This window comes from Podarcis filfolensis, assembly GCF_964270895.1.
Source record: "Podarcis filfolensis genome assembly, chromosome: 8".
Lineage (NCBI taxonomy): Eukaryota > Metazoa > Chordata > Lepidosauria > Squamata > Lacertidae > Podarcis > Podarcis filfolensis.
In genome coordinates, this window is record NC_139611.1 from 62,544,016 (window position 1) to 62,562,732 (window position 18,717).

Sequence of the window (18,717 nt, forward strand, 5' to 3'; positions counted from 1 at the left end):
CCTTCCAACTCTACAGTTCAGTTCTGTGTCTTAAATCTGAGGTTCCCCGCCCTTAATCTATCTGATTAAGGCTGCAAATCTTAACTCGCTTACTGAATTTATTGGGACTTACTGCTGAATAAGTATGTGCATCATAAAGGACTGCATTGCACAGAGAACAGCTCTATTTATATTTTGTTTTGTTTAAAACTTTTGTTGTACCCAACCTTATCTCTACCAAGCCTTCAAGGCAGCTAACAAAGCTGAAACAGAGCCACAAACAATGAAATGACAGCAGCAGCCACAACCACCTTGAAAAAACCAATCCAAACATAAATTTGAATGTCAAGAAACATTATGTAATCAGATAGCTGTAAGGGAAATAATAATATTAATAATAATAATAATCTGCTAAATGTTCAGGGAAATAAAACAGTTTTGACTTCTTGCCCCACAGATGGAAGATTAGTCACAAAATAAATGTTCCACAATTTCTGTGCCACCAGAGTGTGCCACAATCCCTGGTCGCCGCCGGCCTAATTTCTGCAAGCAAGGAGACCTAGAGGAGGACACCCTACGATGATATTAAGGAACAGGGAGGTTTATGTGAGAAAAGGCAGTCCTTCAAATACCCTGGATTCTGGACTATTTTGAGTTGTATATAACAGAAATGCATAGACTTTCCCACTAAAAAGCACGGCAGATTCATTTCTATTGGGTGTGCCAGGAAACAGGATAAAAGCACAGGGATGATGTCCGGAAGGAAATCTTCTTAAACATTTCCTTTGAACTGGTGACACCAATAACCACATGTGGGTTCAATAACTGGAAAGTGCTGTTACTTAAGAGCAGTGATGTCAAGTCTCTTTTTATTAAGGGGTGTTCAGGCTGTCCCACTGAACACTCTCTTTGCTTGTAGAAACCTATCACTACCTTGTGCTGATTTGTGGGCCTGAAATGGAAGTGGCTTTAGCCTCTTTGGCTAGATTGTCCTAAACGCCACAGCTTGGAGCAGCAGGTTACTCCTGGGAAATGGATGGCTGACCTCTGGGAAAGAAAGCCATCAAAATATAGACTCAATGTACACAGTGGCTTGCGTGGGGGGTGCAGGGGGGGCCGGCCGCACGGGGCGCAACATCTGGGGTTAGGGCAAATCCATGGGTAAGGGGGCGCAAATCCATGGGTTAGGGGGCGCAAATCCACGGGTTAGGGGGCGCAAATTACTTGCCTTGCCCCGGGTGCTGACAACCCACGCTACGCCACTGAATGTACATATGGTGGCAACTCGGACCAGGATAACTTGTCTTGTGTCCTGAAAGGTGGGATCTAAAGAATCGTGAGAAATGAATGATGTGGCGTTGCACATGCCCCGAGTCTCTTTTTAACAGCCCTCAGCCATTTCACTTGGTAGTGTATCAGCGCAGCACAGTGCCTGCCAAGGCTAATAAACTCTGCGGTGTGATCATGGACGCTCAGGTCAAAGAACCTGGTTTGAAGAAAGCCATGCAGCATGGCACAGGACTTGCCGCCTACCATCATGTTTACATTAGGAAGAGGAAGGAAGAGGAGGAGGTGGACAACAGCACATATGCTGCAATCCTAGCCGCACTTTCCCAGGAGTAAGCCCCATTTAATTCAGTGGGACTTACTTCTGAGTAGACATGATGAGGAGTGCAATTAAAAGACACTTCGTGGGGAGGAAAGAATTGGCACATGCATTGTATGCAGAAGGCTCCAAGTTCAATTCCTGGCATGCCTAAGGTCAGGGGTAGGCAACCTAAGGCCCGGGGGCCAGATGCGGCCCAATTGTCTTCTCAATTCGGCCCATGGACAGTCTGGGAATCAGTGTGTTTTTACATGAGTAGAATGTGTCCTTTTATTTAAAATGCGTCTGTGGGTTATTTGTGGGGCATAGGAATTCATTCATATTTTTTTTCAGAATATAGTCTGGCCCGCCACAAGGTCTGAGGGATGCCACCAGCTGAAATAGGTTGCTGACCCCTGCCTAAGGTGGTCTGGGAAAGACTCCTGGTTGGAAAGTCTGGTGAGGTGCTGTTGGGCAGTTTAAACCACAGGGAAATAGATGGATCAATGGTCTGGCTCAGTTGGTGGCATCTTCTGATGTCTCCCCTGTAAGGTGGCAATGATAACATCTCAAAGTGATCTGCCTTGATCACTTTGTAAGGCAGCCTCCCCCAACCTGGTGCCTCCCCCTATGTTTTGGACCGCGGCTTCCCTCAGCCCCAGCCCCAGCCAGCTGCGAGCTGAGCTTGCATACACAAGAGAGAATTTCATTCTGTGCAGCTTCTCTGAACGAAGTACTTTAAGGGTGGGAAAACTTGACTTTAGTAAACAACAAAAGGCAACAGACTTTGACTCTTTTGGCATTGCCTTTATTTGAAAAATGTATATATTTGTTTATATATTGTATGCCAGTTTGAAAAGCAACCAACAAGTTTAACAACAACAACAACAACAGCAATAATATGTCCACCAGTACAGATTAGTTGACAATGTGCATGAAAAATGTACCAGGATTTAATTTTTAGCCATTAACTTTTTAAATTAAGTTATCAAGAAGTGTTGGTACATATTGACAGATGCAAAGCATTTCACTGAATCACTATAAGACGACAACAAAACTACCTCGCACATATTGTCCTACATTTTCATGATTTTTCGTTCCTTGCAGACAAAAGGCTTCCCCCACTCCCCTCTCTTCCAAGAGTAACAGGTGGACAGCTTCACCCTTGCATTGTCTAAAAATCCAAAACTCCTGACAATGAACACAAACCCAAAAGATTTCATAAGAGAATCCACACCACTTTTTTTTTTTTGTCTTCCATCTTTTTGCCCTCCAGGAATTTTCCTTATTCTTTTGCCTCCTCACTCATCTCCCCCCCCCCCAGCATTAAAAAGGTAGCTCCTTGTCTCAGTAACTGGCTGCTCGGTTTGCAAAGGGTTAACCCTTGCACCTGCTGAGGTGTACCTGTCTTCTGGCACCTGTCTCCTCCGGCCAATCAGAAGCAAGCCTCGAGAGACCTTACCTGTCAGCAGAATGCCTGCACCACACATAAACCTCTAACTTGAATCCAACTCTTCACTTTCCAGGTGATGTCTCTGTTTAGAAGACGGTATTAGTAGAGGTTAAAAGAGGTGGAAAAATATCTGAAGATCTTACTGTTGGCGAGGGAGTGGAAAACGTTGGGGGAACATGTCTAATGAGATCGAGTAAGTTAATTGCTTTTTATTACTTTGAGCGATCGCGTTTTTCAGCGGAGACAGATTTTAAGGCTTCCCACTCGTGCTGTGATTTAAGGTAGCCACTTCTCCAATGAAAGCTCTTTAAGAAAGAGCTGGGAAATTCAGTCTTTCCGCCTTCTTGCCTAGCATTCTCTGATGTCCTCCTTAATAACAACAAACCTTGAGGCTGTGTGATGTTTTAATGCGCTGTTTATTTTATTTCTAAAAAGAAGAAAAGTCGGTGTTTTCTGGGTAAAATCCAGCCGAAACTGAACCCTTTTTAAAGAAACTTGTGCGGTGGTGGGTGGCAGCCAAGGGAGCGTGCTTGACTTCCGCTCTGAAGTAAACTGAAAGTATTTAACTTCGGCTGGATCGTGTCCTAACATTCTAAATTCTGGGGGAGAAATCGCAAGTGTCGCCAGTTTCCTTCGTCTCCCTCCTTCCTCGGGATGTTTAGTGTGCGGTTATTTTCCCGAGGAGTGTGTCCGCTCTTATTGGTGTGTGTCCGCTCTAGGATACGGTTTCCCTTTACCGCGATCTTTCAATGAGGTTTTCCCCTGGATGTGTGTAATTTTCGATAGACTGATTTCATAGACACAGTGGGATATGGAAAGTGGTTCTGAGTTGAGTGTGTCTCTGCGTGTTCGTGCGCGCAAGGACTGTAGTTCGTTCCCAAATGTTGATGAAAACACACCTTTGGGGAGAATCTTGTGGCACCTTAAGGACTAGCACGTTTATTAGGCAAGAGCACTACATCAAGTGCTTATGGAAAATCGCACTGCCAGAAGTCCAGAATGGAGGGCCACTCCTCTAGGATCATTTTAGGACCCACTCTAGTTGCAATTATGATTTGTTCTTAACGCTATATTTTATATTGATGTAACTCACCTTGTGACCTAGTGAAGGGTGGGTATTTAAAATTAATCACAATAATGTCATCTGAAGTCAAAGGGAGATGCCCTAGCAGACTTGAAGCTTGCTTGCATATGATTCACCCCTAATTACTTCCTTAGCAGAACTGAGTGATGAAAATTAAGACTTTTTAGTTACAGTCAGACCCAGGAAAGTATTATGTGGAATATTATTGACGTTTTTCATTGGAAAGTTGAAACCTGGAAAATCTGCCTCCTGTACACATACATTTGGTATCACGTTTAATTCCCAGACCTGAATGTCATGATTTCATCATTAAAGGATGTGGGAAGACGTGCTCTGAAACAGGGGACACCTATTATGTTCAGCAGAATTCAGTATTGTGCTCTTTCAGATGAGGAACATCTGGATATTTTCCTTTGCATGGGTAGCTGTTAAACCTACAGAATATGAAAAGCTTTCCTATTGGACTAAAGTTTAGTTGAAGTAATGTGAGAGCTTTCAGGTTGTGCAGTGACTCTAAGCTGGCTACTTTCCATTCAGCCTGACAATGGGCCATATGCAAATCACAACTGATTCCTCTCCCAAAAATGTAACTATTGCTTCAGATAGAGTGTGGCCACCTTCAGGGTTCCAAATGCGCAATGCAAACGCATCTCCTTTCAAACACAGAATCTCCTGTGGCCACCAGGGGGTGGGGCACAATGAGGCTATGCCTTCAGATTACTATGCCCGTGTACACATTACTGGTTTGAAGTACAGTTTAGGGGGGGGTGTTAATGTTCCAGGAATTGCACCTAAAGCCAAAATCGCACCTAGCAAAAAACACACTGGGTTCAATGGCAGGTGGAATTGCCAAAGTCTTTTCCCTGGACACCCCTCCCCCTCTTTCCGCCCCCTTTTAAAAAAACATTTCTGGCAAGCGTGCAAAGCTGAACGTGCAAAAGTTAAATGTGCACAAGTTTCGGGCTTACTGTACAGCTAGGTCTTCTCAGTTTAGATCAAAGCTGGGGGTGGGGGGAGGGATTAATCAAAATGGGATATTTCACAATAAACCACAGGATAGATACAGATTGTGACTGATGTGTGTACATTGCCTCGCAAACCAAGAGCTGGTATGTGCTAGATGTGTACACACAGCCCATATCTTGCACCAACTCTCTGTTCACTAGTAAAAACTTATTCTACTGCTTTTCCCTCCTTGGTACGCATATTTTCTTGAGTTAGCTTATTCATTTGTATTTTGAAAGATGAATGGTGTACCTGATTGCCTGTCTGTCTGTACACACAGTTGCCCTTAGGTTAGGGCTGCTAATTTTCTCTACTAGAATTGCTCTTGTGTCTTTAATAGCAGCTCATTCTAAACAAGTGGAGTTTTTGCTTCAATTGAGATGAAGTCATGGGAACAGCTTGGTTCATTTAATTTTTTGTGAACAGACTACAATTTATGGCATAGAAGCAGGGCCATGGAACAAGCTGGCAACCCCATTTTAAGGCTCCTGTGTGTCTTCTGTTTTAAGAAACAGGCCTTACTCTCTTTTTTAATGGGAGTGACTTCCCCACATACCTTTCATTGGAAGTGCGTTTTATTGTATGAGGAAGGTCCCAGGTTCAGTCTCTGGCATGTAGGCCTACAGCTAGGATTGAGAGAAAACTCTATATCTAAAATCCTGGGCAGCTGCTGCCAGTCAGTGTAGACAATATTGTTGGATGGACCAATGGTTTGGCTCAGGAAAAGATGGCTTCCTGTGCTCTCTCTTATTGCTATTTTAATGACTATTTTATACCATTTTATGTGAACTACCTAGATATTTTTTGATAAGTGGTACATAAATAATGCTATACATTTTAAAATGGCTCTAAGTGTCTTGCATGTGTAATTTCAGCAGCCTTACAGAAAATCTACAATTTTGCCTTTGTTACTACAACATTGGGCAACAAGATTCCTACATTGCAATGGGTTGGACTAGATGACCCTCAAGATCCCTTCCAACTCTACAATTCTGTGATTCTATAACTTTTCCCATCCGTGCATGCAAGCTTTCCGCACCTTCTCTGGTCATCTGGTCATGGCATGAAGTAGGTTGTTGCCTGCTTGCGTTTCTAGTTTGTGCTAGAAATTGATTTGATCCTGATGCTTTGTTGCTGCTAAGTTCCTATAGCTGGAGGCATCTGTTGCATCTGCCTCTATGGTTCTAAGCAGTAGCTAGAGGGAAGTTTATAGATCAAAGGAACTTTAGCTTGCCTTAATTATGGCACCCGGACCAAATGCAAGTTGCCGGCTGTAAAATACTAGCTTGTGTGCAAGCTGTAAAATGTGTGCATGTGCACTCCAGTGGTATCATAATTGTCATCACTGCTGTTGCAGGATAGCCTGTGTACAAGGCACCTTATAAAGCAGGGCTGGGGGCTCTGTGCCCCTCCAGAGGTTGCTGGACTACAACTCCCACCATCCCTTAACTACTAGTCATGCTGCCTGGGACTGAGAGGAGGTGGAGTCCAACAGGAGTCTGGAGGGCCACGGGTTCCCAATTCCTCTTCTAAAACAGCCTAACCAAAAGAGGATCCTGTTCTGAAGAACTGCCAATCAAGCCCATGTAATGAGCAGGTGTTTTCCCTTGTGAAGTCTTTGAATAGTAAAAGTTTGAGAGGCTTTTCTAAAATGGTGAGTGTGTGTGAGAGAGAGAGGAAAGGGGGGGGGGCTTAAGATCAGGCTAATGGCCCACTAGTCCAGCATCCTGTTCTCACAGTGGCCAATCATTTAGTTGTGGTCTTGGCTTTTTATATACAGATATACTGAATGGCAATTCAGACCAAAGAGATTGTGTGAGTCAATGTCCCAGCTGCTTCTGGCTCCCTCAGAATTAATGGCTTTATTACTCCATCCTCCCTTCTCTTTCAAAGGAAGTTACTCACCTCTTTCTTTTGTGATGCTGAATGCTAATGGTTGGGGGTTTGGGGGGGGAGGTGCTGTTTAAAGTATTTTCTGCTTTCTCTCCTGTCTTGAGAATCGTGGCTTCATTTGCTTTGATGCTTTCAGCTAAATGGATGCAAGTGAGCCTGTCTGCCACCTCTATTCTGTTTGAACTGTGTGGCTTATGCAGGCATGTGATGGGCAAGCTTATTCCGAATGATTGATCAGGAGGATGATCAATGGCCAGACTTTATATGGGTTGGTTTTGACCTGAAGGCGTGGGCAGCAGAACTTTGGGAGAACTGCAGGTGCCTTCAAAGAGACCTTCTTTGACAAGAGCAGAAGAGACAATGCCCTCGACGTCAAAATCATTTGGGGATGGGCTCGGTTCAATAACCATTTCCAGAATAGCCAGGAGGGCTTTGAGGAAGGGATGAGCAAAAGTGAGAAATGAACTCCCTTACCAAAATGGCAGTTCAGCCACAGTGTTCATGTAAATTGCTTGTTCGAAACTTTGGCGCCCCCACAGCGACTTGGGCTTCTGGGAGGTTCAGACCTTGAGGAGGAAAGTGGCAAGAACCCCTGCCTCATACTTTGAAGGAAAGAAATATCAAATTGTTTTAATTTGTATTTTCTTAGGAATATTTTGTGTTATGTAACCCACTTGCAAGTTGTTGTTCTTTTAAAATTCAGCCTCTTATAAACCATGTTAAACAACTAAATAAGATAGTATTATTTCGGGGATAGGAGAGACCCAGAATATGGCTTGACATGGTAGCCCCTGTGGTCAGGCAATAGTTTTCATTGCTGTTACCCTCCCACCCTTCCTCTGAAGCAGGGTTGGGGAACCTGTGGCCCTTCAAATGTGGTCGGACTCCAATTCCTATCAGCTCCCATCAACCTGGCCAATGTCCAAAACATATGGGGTGCCACAGGTTTCCTGTTTCCACTCTAAAGAAATGTAGGAGGCATTCGTGCTTTCCCTGATCCTCACAACATCCTTATGAGGTAGGAGGTTAGGCTGAGTTGGTGACTGGTCCAAAGGACACAACACTAAACTTCCTGGGGGTGTTAGCATTTGAACCTGGACCTTCATGCACTTCCTAGTCTAGACACTGCACCATGCAGAAGAAAGATGAATAGTGTTCAGCATCCTTCTGAGACAAGGGACATAATTTGTGGCTCTTATGTCTGAAATACAGAACTGGAAAAAAAACTTGTGGAGAAATGTTTTCTTCCTGGATTTCTTTTCACTAAATGAATGGATTTTGGCACGTGCATATTTAGATGAGCCCTTTTTTGGGAAAACCTACCCAATAAAGACACTCTACGTTGACTTGTGTGAAGTGATGGCAGCCTGCACCAGAGGGTGTGTGGAGGCTGTGAATAACCTGTGGCCCTCCAGATGGTTCTGGGCTCCCAACACCCATAACCCCCAGCCCACACAGTGAATAGTCTGAGGTGACCTGGGAATGGAGCAGGAGGAGGTGGGGGCGAGGGAGCAGGTGGATCTGCCCCCTGAGGCAACCACCTCACCACATGGGCAAGGAGGCCCTTTCCCATCACTCCCACATGCAGTACTTTTCTATGAAGAAAGTTTACACATTCCACTGTCATCCAGTGCTGAAAAAAATCCAGTAACGTACACACGTGTGTCCATACTTATTAGGAAAACCAGGGCTGGCTCTAGCTGTCTGTTGCGAATAGCGTGCAGAGTTCATGAGAATCTAGATTGTGACAGCAATGGCAAAATGTGGCAGGAGACGTCCCAAAGCTCTTTAAAGCTGCATTCTATTCAATGGAAGGAAAAAAATAGGTTGAAAAATAGCACCTTTGCATGTGATCCAACATGGGCTGCCTTTAAAGTGTAGGACCTCCCACAAAGAATCCTGGGGACTGTAGTTCTGTGATGGGTAAACTACAGTTCCCATGAGTCTATGGGGGAAAGTCATGTGCATTAAACGTGTGGTGCGCACATAGCCTCAGACAAAGCTTTTAACAAGCAGGGCCTTGTCAGCAAGCCAGAAGTGCGTCGAGGCAGCAGGCAGCCCTGAAAGAGTTAACCAAGAGCTGCTCCCTCCTGTGGTTTTGTGGTCGAAACCATGATTGCCAGGAGCAAATTTTTGTCATGCAACAAGGCGTGCTATTAAAATGTTGAGTTATGTTTTTGGTGAATGAAAAGGTTAAAGCCCTTCATTAAAGCACAGAAGGGCTGGTCCCTGCCGAGAGAGAGGGATCTGTTTTACAGTCACGCTGCTGCTGCTGGGTGTTGTTTCCCTCTCTCTCCCTGTCTCTCTCTTATTTCAAATTAAAATTACACACAATGCTGTTTGAAGAAGATAGGAAGGTAGGGGCTTACAACTGGACCTGGTTTTTTAAAAGTAAGTCCAGTTCCTGTTTTTTCTTAGGTGTATACATTGGAGGAGAGTCATGTCTTAGTGGTAGATAATCTGCCTTGCAGCAGGTAGTGGCAGGAGAGACTCCTGTCTGAAACCCTGGAGAGCTGTTGCCAGCCAGTGTCCACAGTAGTCATCTAGGTGGACCAGGGAGAGCTTCCTATATCCCTAGGTTCTTTCTACGCTGTTACTGTGTGCCTAATCCCATGATTTTCCTTGCCAATTTAAGTTGAAGGCAGGGTGTTCTCTGAATTGGGGGGGGGGGTGTCAGTGCATATGGTGCTAGGCCAGTGAACCCACTAGCCAATGTCCAGTTCCCATAGGGTCACTTGGGCAGTGGCGTAGCGTGGGTTGTCAGCACCCGGGGCAAGGCAAGTAATTTGCGCCCCCTAACCCGTGGATTTGCGCCCCTAACTCATGGATTTGCCCTAACCCCAGATGTTGCGCCCGGTGCGGCCGGCCCCCCCTGCACCCCCCACGCTACGCCACTGCACTTGGGCAGCAGCTGGGGTTGGAATTCCTGCAAAGAATACACACCTCAGCAAATGGGCACACTTTTTACCTTCCAGCAGCACACTTTTTACCTTCTCATAAAATAAGGCATGTTCTGCATAATTTAAGGCAGATAACCTGGATACTGCACACCATAACATTTCAAAGCGCATAATGCTGGGAGTTGTAGTTTGCTAAGGGTGCTGGGAATTGTAGCTCTTGGAGGGGCAAAGTGCAGTTCCCAAGATTCTTTGGGGAGGAATAATGTGCTTTAAATGTTTGGTGTGAACACAGCCAAAGTGTGGAGCAACTGCCCTTTGCTTTGTAAAATTAAATCCCACCACGGGGATTCAAACAAAATAAGAGAGTGAGTGGGTAGGTCACAGAAGACTGATACCAGCCCACCCCATCTCTAAATAATCAAATTTTTGCACTGGGGTAACCAAGATACTTTTTCCGATACCAGTGTTTGTGTTTGTGAGGCACCTTGTGCCCCTTAAAAGCTTAATTTTAAGCAAGCCAAGAGCCAAATCTAATAAAAAGCTTTACAATGTTTTACAAGGATCAAGACTTCATCCAAGCCATAGGTGTGGCTTCTGGAAAAAAGCTTCCCCCCAGTACCAGGGTTGGAGCGGCCTTTTTAAATCCTGAGAATGTTCCCATGCTTTTAACATCTGTATTCAGCTGAAATTCAGAAGGTGTAGCTTTCCTAGTTCAGAGTTCAATGCTTGCAAACGTTTTACAGAGCTGAAATGATTTTTTTTCACAATTTCAAAACGTTGGCTACATTTTTGGATCGAGGACTGACCTTATCAATTCCAGACATTTTGAAATATACTTGTAAATTCCCCCTCATTTTCTCTGGGGTTTTTTTTAATCCCTAAATCTATCAGCATCTAATTTTGAAGCAGGAGAACCCTTGAAGAATAGGATAAAAATTAAAATTTCTTCAACAAATGCATGCTAAACGAATTTGTTCCCCCCCCCATAAAATTAATTTCAGCTGTAACAATAAATTTTGGTCAGTCATGCAGTCTTACCTGTAACGTAGTTCTGGAATATGTGGAAGAGTTGCCTTTGAGTATGCATGGTGCCCCAGAACCCAGACCTAAACATCTGGGATTTGTAATTCAGAGTTTTATCTCTAGGTCTAAAGGTGTAGAGTTCAAAACGGATTGAGATTCTTAAAGGCATTTGTTTAGTCTTCTCTCTCTCTCTGTGTGTGTGTGTGTGTGTGTGTGTGTTAATTAGTGTACAATTGTCTAAGTGTTTGCCTTGATGTTCCACCAGTAAACTATAAAACAACCACAAAAGACAATGAGAAGCAAGTACAAGGCTGGCTTTTAATAACGCTTTTATTAAAAAGAAAAAATATTTTCCGGAGCTCCATGAAGCGTGATGCCATCATGTCACACAATCTGGTTTTAGAAGTTATTGCATCCCATGGCACTCGCCTAATAAATGTAAACCACCTGCGACTCTCTTGTTGTCACAGTTTGGAAACTGTACACTTAGTGCAATCCTATAAAGATTTTCTCAGAAGTGTTCGGTGGGCCTTACTGTCCAATAAGTAGATTTGGGACTTTTGCCTAAAAGCTGTACCGACTTGCAAAGGGTTTGGTGGTGGTGGTGGTGGTAGTAGTAGTAGTAGTAGTAGAAGAAGAAGAAGAAGAAGAAGAAGAAGAAGAAGAGGAGTTTGGATTTCATGTCCGATTCATGCTACCCTAAGGAGCCTCAAAGCGGCTAACAATCTCCTTTCCCTTCCTCCCCCACAACAAATACTCTGTGAAGTGAGTGAAGCTGAGAGACTTCAGAGAAGTGTGACTAGCCCAAGGTCAGCCAGCAGCTGCATGGGGAGGAGCAGGGAATCGAACCCTGTTCACCAGATTACAAGTCCACTGCTCTTAACCACTACACCACACTGGCTCTGGTAGGGTTCTGGACAGTCTTACTGCAGGCTGCAGGGAGAGGAAGCTCTATTTTTGACTGCCCCACCCTGCATAGACCTTCTTGCATGTGATAAATAAGAGCACCAGGGAGAAGTGGTCTTCTTTCTCAGTAATGTGTCTAGAACAGGTTAGAAGCTATGGCTCTAAACACTAAAGGGGAACCTGCACCTCCACAGATGTTCCTATATTTGCCAGGTATGAAATTGCTGTTGGAGAAATGGATTCTGGTTTTGAAGTGTTTTGATCTGGGCCTTAATTTCAGTCTAGACCTGTAAGTCGGTTTCCTCCAAAGAATCCTTGGAACTGTAATTTGTTAAGGGTGCTGGGAGTTGTAGCTACAGTTCACACGATTCTTTGGGGGAAGCCATGTGCTTGAAATGCACGCTATGGATGTGGCTCCAGCTGAGATGGCCCGCTTGCATAGGTGCAGTGCAGCTTATTGGATTCCACGTACAATGTGGCCCCTGTGCCCTTAAATGGTAGCATGGAGGGGAGCTGAGTGCCTTCCTTTGGAAATCCTGAGAAGCCTGATGAAATCTGGAGATCATCAGACCTTGAGAACTAGTCACCGTAGAGTCAACTCAGGAATGGCAGTGAGTGTGTTCATATGCTGTTATCCCCCAGAACTGGGGGGGAAACCAGAGTGTACACGAACACACAAAAAAAAAGGAAGGAAGAGGAGGTCATTCTTCTTCAAATCTTTCCTTCTGTATTTTAGATGTGTGATGTGCATTCAACTTTAGTGTGCTGCCTGAATCCAGAATCATGACTTAAGTTCTCTACTCCTAAATTACAATCTGCAACAACTGACCCTGATTCTGGGTTCAGACGACCTGCTCGCTTTGCCAAGCCTTGGCTTAGCCATCACACGTCACTGAGCTTAAAAGCTCAGGAAGGAGTTCAAGCTTCTCCTTGGGAACCAGCACATTTACACCAAGCCAAAGTTTGGCTTAGCATTACGTGCAAGCACAAACACTGTCGACTTGAAGTCACCCTCTACCTGTAAGGATGTCTGGTCTGGATATGGGCTAAACGGAAGAACTGAACCAAGGGAGAGCAGCAGGGCTTGGAAGCTGCCCGTCCACAGTTAGCCCTAGGGAGCAGAGTAAGGTGGATGGCATGAGTCACCTGGGCACAGTCTTCCTTGCTATGATGAGATGGACTGTATTTTGATACTAATTATACTAATTATACACTTGCATTGATACAATTAGTATATGTGAATTTTATGAAAATGCTTCCTTGCTCCTTTTTCCTTGTTTCCTCTTTTTTTTTGCAATGTATTATAGCCACCCGAACACAGGTTCATCACATGACCAGGTGGGGGCAATACGGACGCCCCCCACCCTCTTCCGTTTTCCTTCTGGTTGCCATCTGAAAAGCCTTTTTCATTTTATTTATATATCCTGCCCTTCTGTTTTACAAAACCTTTAAGGAAGCTTATAATAATTGTGAGGTAATGATAGAAGATTCTTTTTTTAAAAAAATGACTAAAAATCTGCACTTTTAGGAAAGTTAAGAAGTCTGAACCAAGTAAAAGTTCTTTATATGGTGTCAAAGGGCAGAAGAGTACCTGGCAAGCCTCCTTATTGAGAAGAAGGTTCATAAATGGGGTGCCCATCACTGCAAAGGCCTTTCCCTGGTCACCACTCCCTGCTTGTCTTGAAGGGCCTCAGGGGACCACGGCCATGTCTTGGCTTAATAAAATGTACTGGCATGTGAGCAGAGGGCACACAGCCCTGATCACTCCTGGAAGTGAGTGGGTGTGAGTGGGTAAGCAAACAAAGAAGAAAATGGCCTAGTGCTAAAGCCAAATCTGGAACCATGGTTTGTTGCTCCCTCACAGACCATGATCTGTAAGCCAACAACAAACCATGATTTCAGACTACCTGGTGCTCGTGAATCATTATGGTGAAACGAACCGCAACCTTGACTTTAGTGGACACGATGCTAGCTGAGTGATCCTCTTCTTAGTGTGTCAGCAAGCACAGTATGCCTTATTAATCCAATAGCCTTGACTTACTGTTCTGTGTGAATGCAGCCATTCCTAACCCTGCATGTCTGAGTGGGAGCTAATGCTCTTTCCCATATTCTTAAAAGGAGGTGGGCTTTGTTTTTAACCGTAACTTGGATGGCACAGTGCTTTCTTCCCAAGCAGGGAGAAAGGGCCACCTTGTCTGTGTTGCAAAACTGTGGGTTTTCCCACCCTGACCCCACCCGCTTCAATCTCCCCCTTTTAGTCTGACAGCTGCACAAAAGAGAACAAGCTTGTAAAAGAAAGAAGAAGAAAGTTTGTTTAACCACACAGAATTGCCCACAGACAGAGAAGTCAAGGATAGCATGACAAATATTGCAAAGTGAGTGGGTGGGGTAGGAGGGTGGGATTGCTGCTTAGAGAGGATTTGGGGGCATTTTAAAAAAGGTGAGGTGCTATATTGGGGGTCAGGGGTGCAGGGAACCACAACCTGTCGCAGAGTACCTTCCCACTTACATCATTCGGCCCCACAACACACAGATGTGGAGAGTTTTGTTATTCACATTTGGAATTAATGCAGAGAGTTTGCAACTCTGGGCCTCTTGGAAGAACTTTTTTAAAGGTGTCTTATGTTGTGGGGGGGGGAGACTCCTGAACATCTCATTCTGTATTAACCTTTTGCTGAAAGGTAGTACAGTATATAAATATTCTACATAAATATGAATAATGTAACCAGTGGAAGCTGGTACCTGTTGGGAATGTTTGGACTGGGAGGTAGAGCCAGAGTCCCCACTGGACTGGTGTTAAGTACGGGGGCAAGCAGACAGGGGCTGGTGGGACAGCACCTCCCTCACCCTAGTGGACCAGACCAGCCCACACTGAATGTAACAATCTGGAGTACAGCTTAGCTGATCAATAAGGTCACATCACCAGGGATGATGGTGGTGGCCTTTGCAGGGCTGGAGGGATGTCAGGAGGAAGCTGACTGGGCAAATAGGGAAAGTGAGGAAAAGATGCTCTACCCTGTGTAAAACCATTAAGTCTCGAGTCTAAAGCTATATACAGATTTGCACAGTGAAGTGTTCCTCGCCCCGCTGCCTTTCAAGTCGCTTTCTCACACCAGAGAAGGGCATGTCTCCACCCAATGCACATTGCTCGATTTCCTGCGCTGAACTCCTGTTCAGTGAAGCTGCCTGCTGGGCCATGGGCATGGGCTGGAATGTACACACCTGAAGCTGAACTGCAGCTGCTGTTCTCAAACTGGATGGAAGCTGGTTTGAGGGAAGGCAGTATTTCCCCAATAAACTACAGGATATCTATGGATTGTGGCAACGCCATGTGTTCTCTGCTTCAAACACCAGTGGTGTACACAGCTTAAATTGCTGAACCACATCGCTGCATCTGCAAGGCACTTGCAAACCTACACATGTCTCCTCTGATCCTGTGCGTGTGTCCTGATCCTGTGTCTACCCTTGTGCGCACCTACCCCCAAAAGTTCAATGGTTCTACGCTCCTGAGAATATGTCGTAGCTGGGAGCAAATTGCTTATGCACATTAGTTCATGCTGTAACTGTGGGGAGATGCTGAGCATGCATGCATTGCTTTGTCAGCTTCAGATACAGCGGCAGACCGTGGGGAGCCTAATTAAAAAATAAATAAAGGAGAAGGGAAGTCCAGGCAAGGCTTGGAGAGAGCCCATCCCTGGGCTGAATAGCCCTGCTGCTGCTTCTCTGCCCTCCCCCTTACTCCTTTTCATGTGAATATTTTGGATTCAGTCTGGCTGAAGGTTCTTGTCTGAACAAGATTAAGCAGAGTTGATGGTGGTGAAACCTGAGTCATCCTAACGTGTGCTCCTTGGAGACAGTGGGGCGGCACTGAAGGGGAGGGAGGGCTGCGTGAGAAAATTTAAAGACAACGAAACTTCCACTTAAAAAAACGCATGAAAAAAAACCACCTGTTGGTGTTTTTATGCAGTGAAACTGATGAGCATTAGTGCCATCATGTCCCGTTGGGAGAGGCTGGTGGGGAAGGGGCAGGTTTGTTTGCTCAAGAATGGGGGGACGTAAGCTTTTGCTCTTAGGCACTTCGGCTTGGATTTCCCTCCTCCTTTCTTCTGATAGCCATACTTAGGGAAAGGGGAAGCAAAATTCTGGAAAGAATAATAGAGGGGGACCCCAAGGGCCACCTAGTCCAACATTACATTTTTGCTGCCATAGTGAAAGCATAAAAGCAAATAGATTTTTTTCTAAACATATTGCTGAGTATGCACATCAACATGCCTGCTGTGGCCCTATAGTCGCCCCAACTTCTTTTCTTACAGGCCTCTGCTCTTCTGCTTTTAAACAACAGCTTCACATGCAGATAAACTCTAGTGATCATTGTCACCTCCAAGTTGTAAATAAAACTTTTTGCAGGCAGAGCTGCTCTGGAAGGCATAGAATCATCCCAGGCTGCAACTGCTGCTGCTGTTTTTCCCAGTCACTTGACAGTGCTTAGTGGTCCTTGTTGATTAGAGGCTCAGAAATAGTTAGATGATGCTGGCTGATAACCACGGAGATGGTTTTCTGTTGCCTGTGATGACTTGGTTGCTTGAGCCACCTGGGTTTCTTTGGCCTGGGGCTCTTCGAACTTGTTGCCTCCTAGTACTTCATGTTGTTGCATACTCTACAGCTGTTTGGCAGTTCTAATGGCCAGGCTATATCCATCATGCATAGCGTAGGTGGGGCAGGCGGGCTGTTTTCTCACTAGATCTCTGCCTGTGCAGGGATGGCGTTAATGATCTGGCCCTCCACATGTTGCTGGACCAGTTCCCATCAGTCCCAGACAGCATGGCCAGTAGTCAGAGATGAGGGGAACTTAAATCCATCCAAGGTCTGGCAAGCCAGAGCTTCTCCACTCCTAATTCTGGCTGAACCACTGGCATTCCCACCCCCAACCCTAGCAAGTTGGCTGTCAGGCTTTAAGAAAGGCCATAGGGCCTTTGCCAGCAAGATGATGAACTGATAAGCTAAGCAAGCAGTGAGGGTATCCCTATTCCAAGAAGGCCACATTAGGCCTTAGTGATTCCTGAGGGCCACTGTGGCTGTAAGCATTCCAACTGGCTCTCTTTTCCCCCATGAGGTAAATTCATTGCCTTGTATCCAAGTAAGTTCCACTCAGAATAAACCTGCTGAAATTTATGGACCTACATTGGACCACATCAGCACTTATACAGTACACTTAAAGCAGCATAACAGCACTTTAAAAAGTCATGGCTTCCCCCAAAGAATCCTGGTTGTCGCTTGTGAATGGTGCTGAGAGCACACCCTCCAACATTTCTCCAATGAAAATAGGGACATCCCATTCTATATTGATAATTTTACTATTTATATGCCACACATCTTACTGGGTTGCCCCAGCCATTCTGGGCAGCTTCCAACATATATTAAAACATAATAAAACATTAAACATTTTTTAAAAACCTTCCCTATATAGGATTGCCTTCAGACGGCTCGGGGGTCAGATAACTCCATACCCTCCAACATTTCTCCAGTGAAAATAGGAGACATCCTAAGGACATTCTGGGATCAAATCAGAAACTGGGATGGCTTCTCTAAATCAGGGACATCCCTGGAAAATAGGGACACTTGGAGGGTCTGTGAGAGTTGTTATGGGATTCCTGTTCCCTTTACAGAGCCACAATTTTCAGAGTTCTTTAGAAAGAGGGATTGATTGTTAAGCCACTTTGACAATTGTGGCTCTTTGAGGGGGATACAAGGTTTCTTCACAATCCTCAGTCCCCTTAACAAACTACAGTTCCCAGGATTCTTTGGGGGAAGCCTTGACTATTTAAAGTGGCGTGATACTGCTTTAAATATAAAGCACAAATGGGATCTTGGTCATGTACATTAATTTCAATGGCTCTACTCTAAGTAGGGCTAATATTGGAGACAACTCATAGAAAAGAGAAGGAAGGAATTGGATGAGCTCCTTGGAGGGGAAATATGCCTTGAACTAGCGGGAAAATAAATCTCCCCACGTATAGAAGCTCTTTCCTTTGCAGATGTAGCCCAGATCTTAGGGTTTTGCAAACTCTCACAAAAAGGTGGCTCCTGGGCTGGTGGGTGACTCATCCCAGCCAGTGGCATCAAACTAGACTTGCCTTAAAATGCCCATCCACTGTTCAAGACTGTTATTAGCCAGTAAGTAATAGTTGCTGTTTGATTCTGGGACTGTGGAGTCAACAATGATCTGAGAAAAACTTCTGCCCCTGAGGTGATGGTGCCTCTGAAAAGTGCGCTAGTGCCCAAGGGTGGGGCTTAGCAAGGATTTATTTGGCTCTGTCCCCTCTGGCAACGGAGCTCTTTATTTGTTCTGATTGTCCTCTTCCCCATTAGCTCCTCTGAAAAGAAAAGCTCCAAGGAGGAGGTTCTCTTCCCCATGTTTATTAGGGGCGGGAGGTGAGGTAAATGTGAGAGCCTCAAGATCTATGGCTCTGTTTGAATCTGGGTCTCCCAAACCCAACACTCTATTCACTACTAGACCCTTTAAAGTAGTGGCTTTCCCCAAAGAACACGGGGAATTGTAGTTTGCTAAGGGTGCTGGGAGTTGTTAGGAGACCTCTATTTCCTGCCATTGCTGCCTGACACACTGCACCTCTCTCCTACACAGATATTACAAGGGGTCCTCCTTTACATTTGGGCTGCTTACACGCTCCCAAAAACACATTCCATAACTTACTTTTTAGGAGCGCTAGAGGCTTAAAAAAAGAAAGAAAGACAGCTCAGAGTCCCGGGAACCTGCTGGAGGCACCAGTAAAAGTCTTCATGGGCCCCACGGCACCACCCACAGGAAGCGAGATGGCAACCCCTGACTATACATCTAGCTACAACATTATTGGGCAGGTGTGCCATTGCT

The 18,717-nt window shown here is 45.0% G+C and overlaps 1 protein-coding gene across 2 annotated transcripts in view; it reads left to right on the forward strand.

Moving 5' to 3' along the window:
• The first annotated feature begins 3,043 nt into the window (after positions 1 to 3,043).
• GRHL3 (grainyhead like transcription factor 3) overlaps positions 3,044 to 18,717 on the forward strand; it is a 49,753-nt gene continuing 34,079 nt past the window's right edge. The window contains exon 1 of one of the 2 annotated variants that reach the window (XM_083625540.1): positions 3,044 to 3,210. In XM_083625540.1, the coding sequence (XP_083481666.1) occupies positions 3,194 to 3,210 (17 nt within the window). In that variant the 5' untranslated portion in view covers positions 3,044 to 3,193. Of the gene's footprint in view, positions 3,211 to 9,267; positions 9,391 to 18,717 lie in introns of those variants that run through there. The other variant, XM_083625541.1, reaches the window with a different exon arrangement.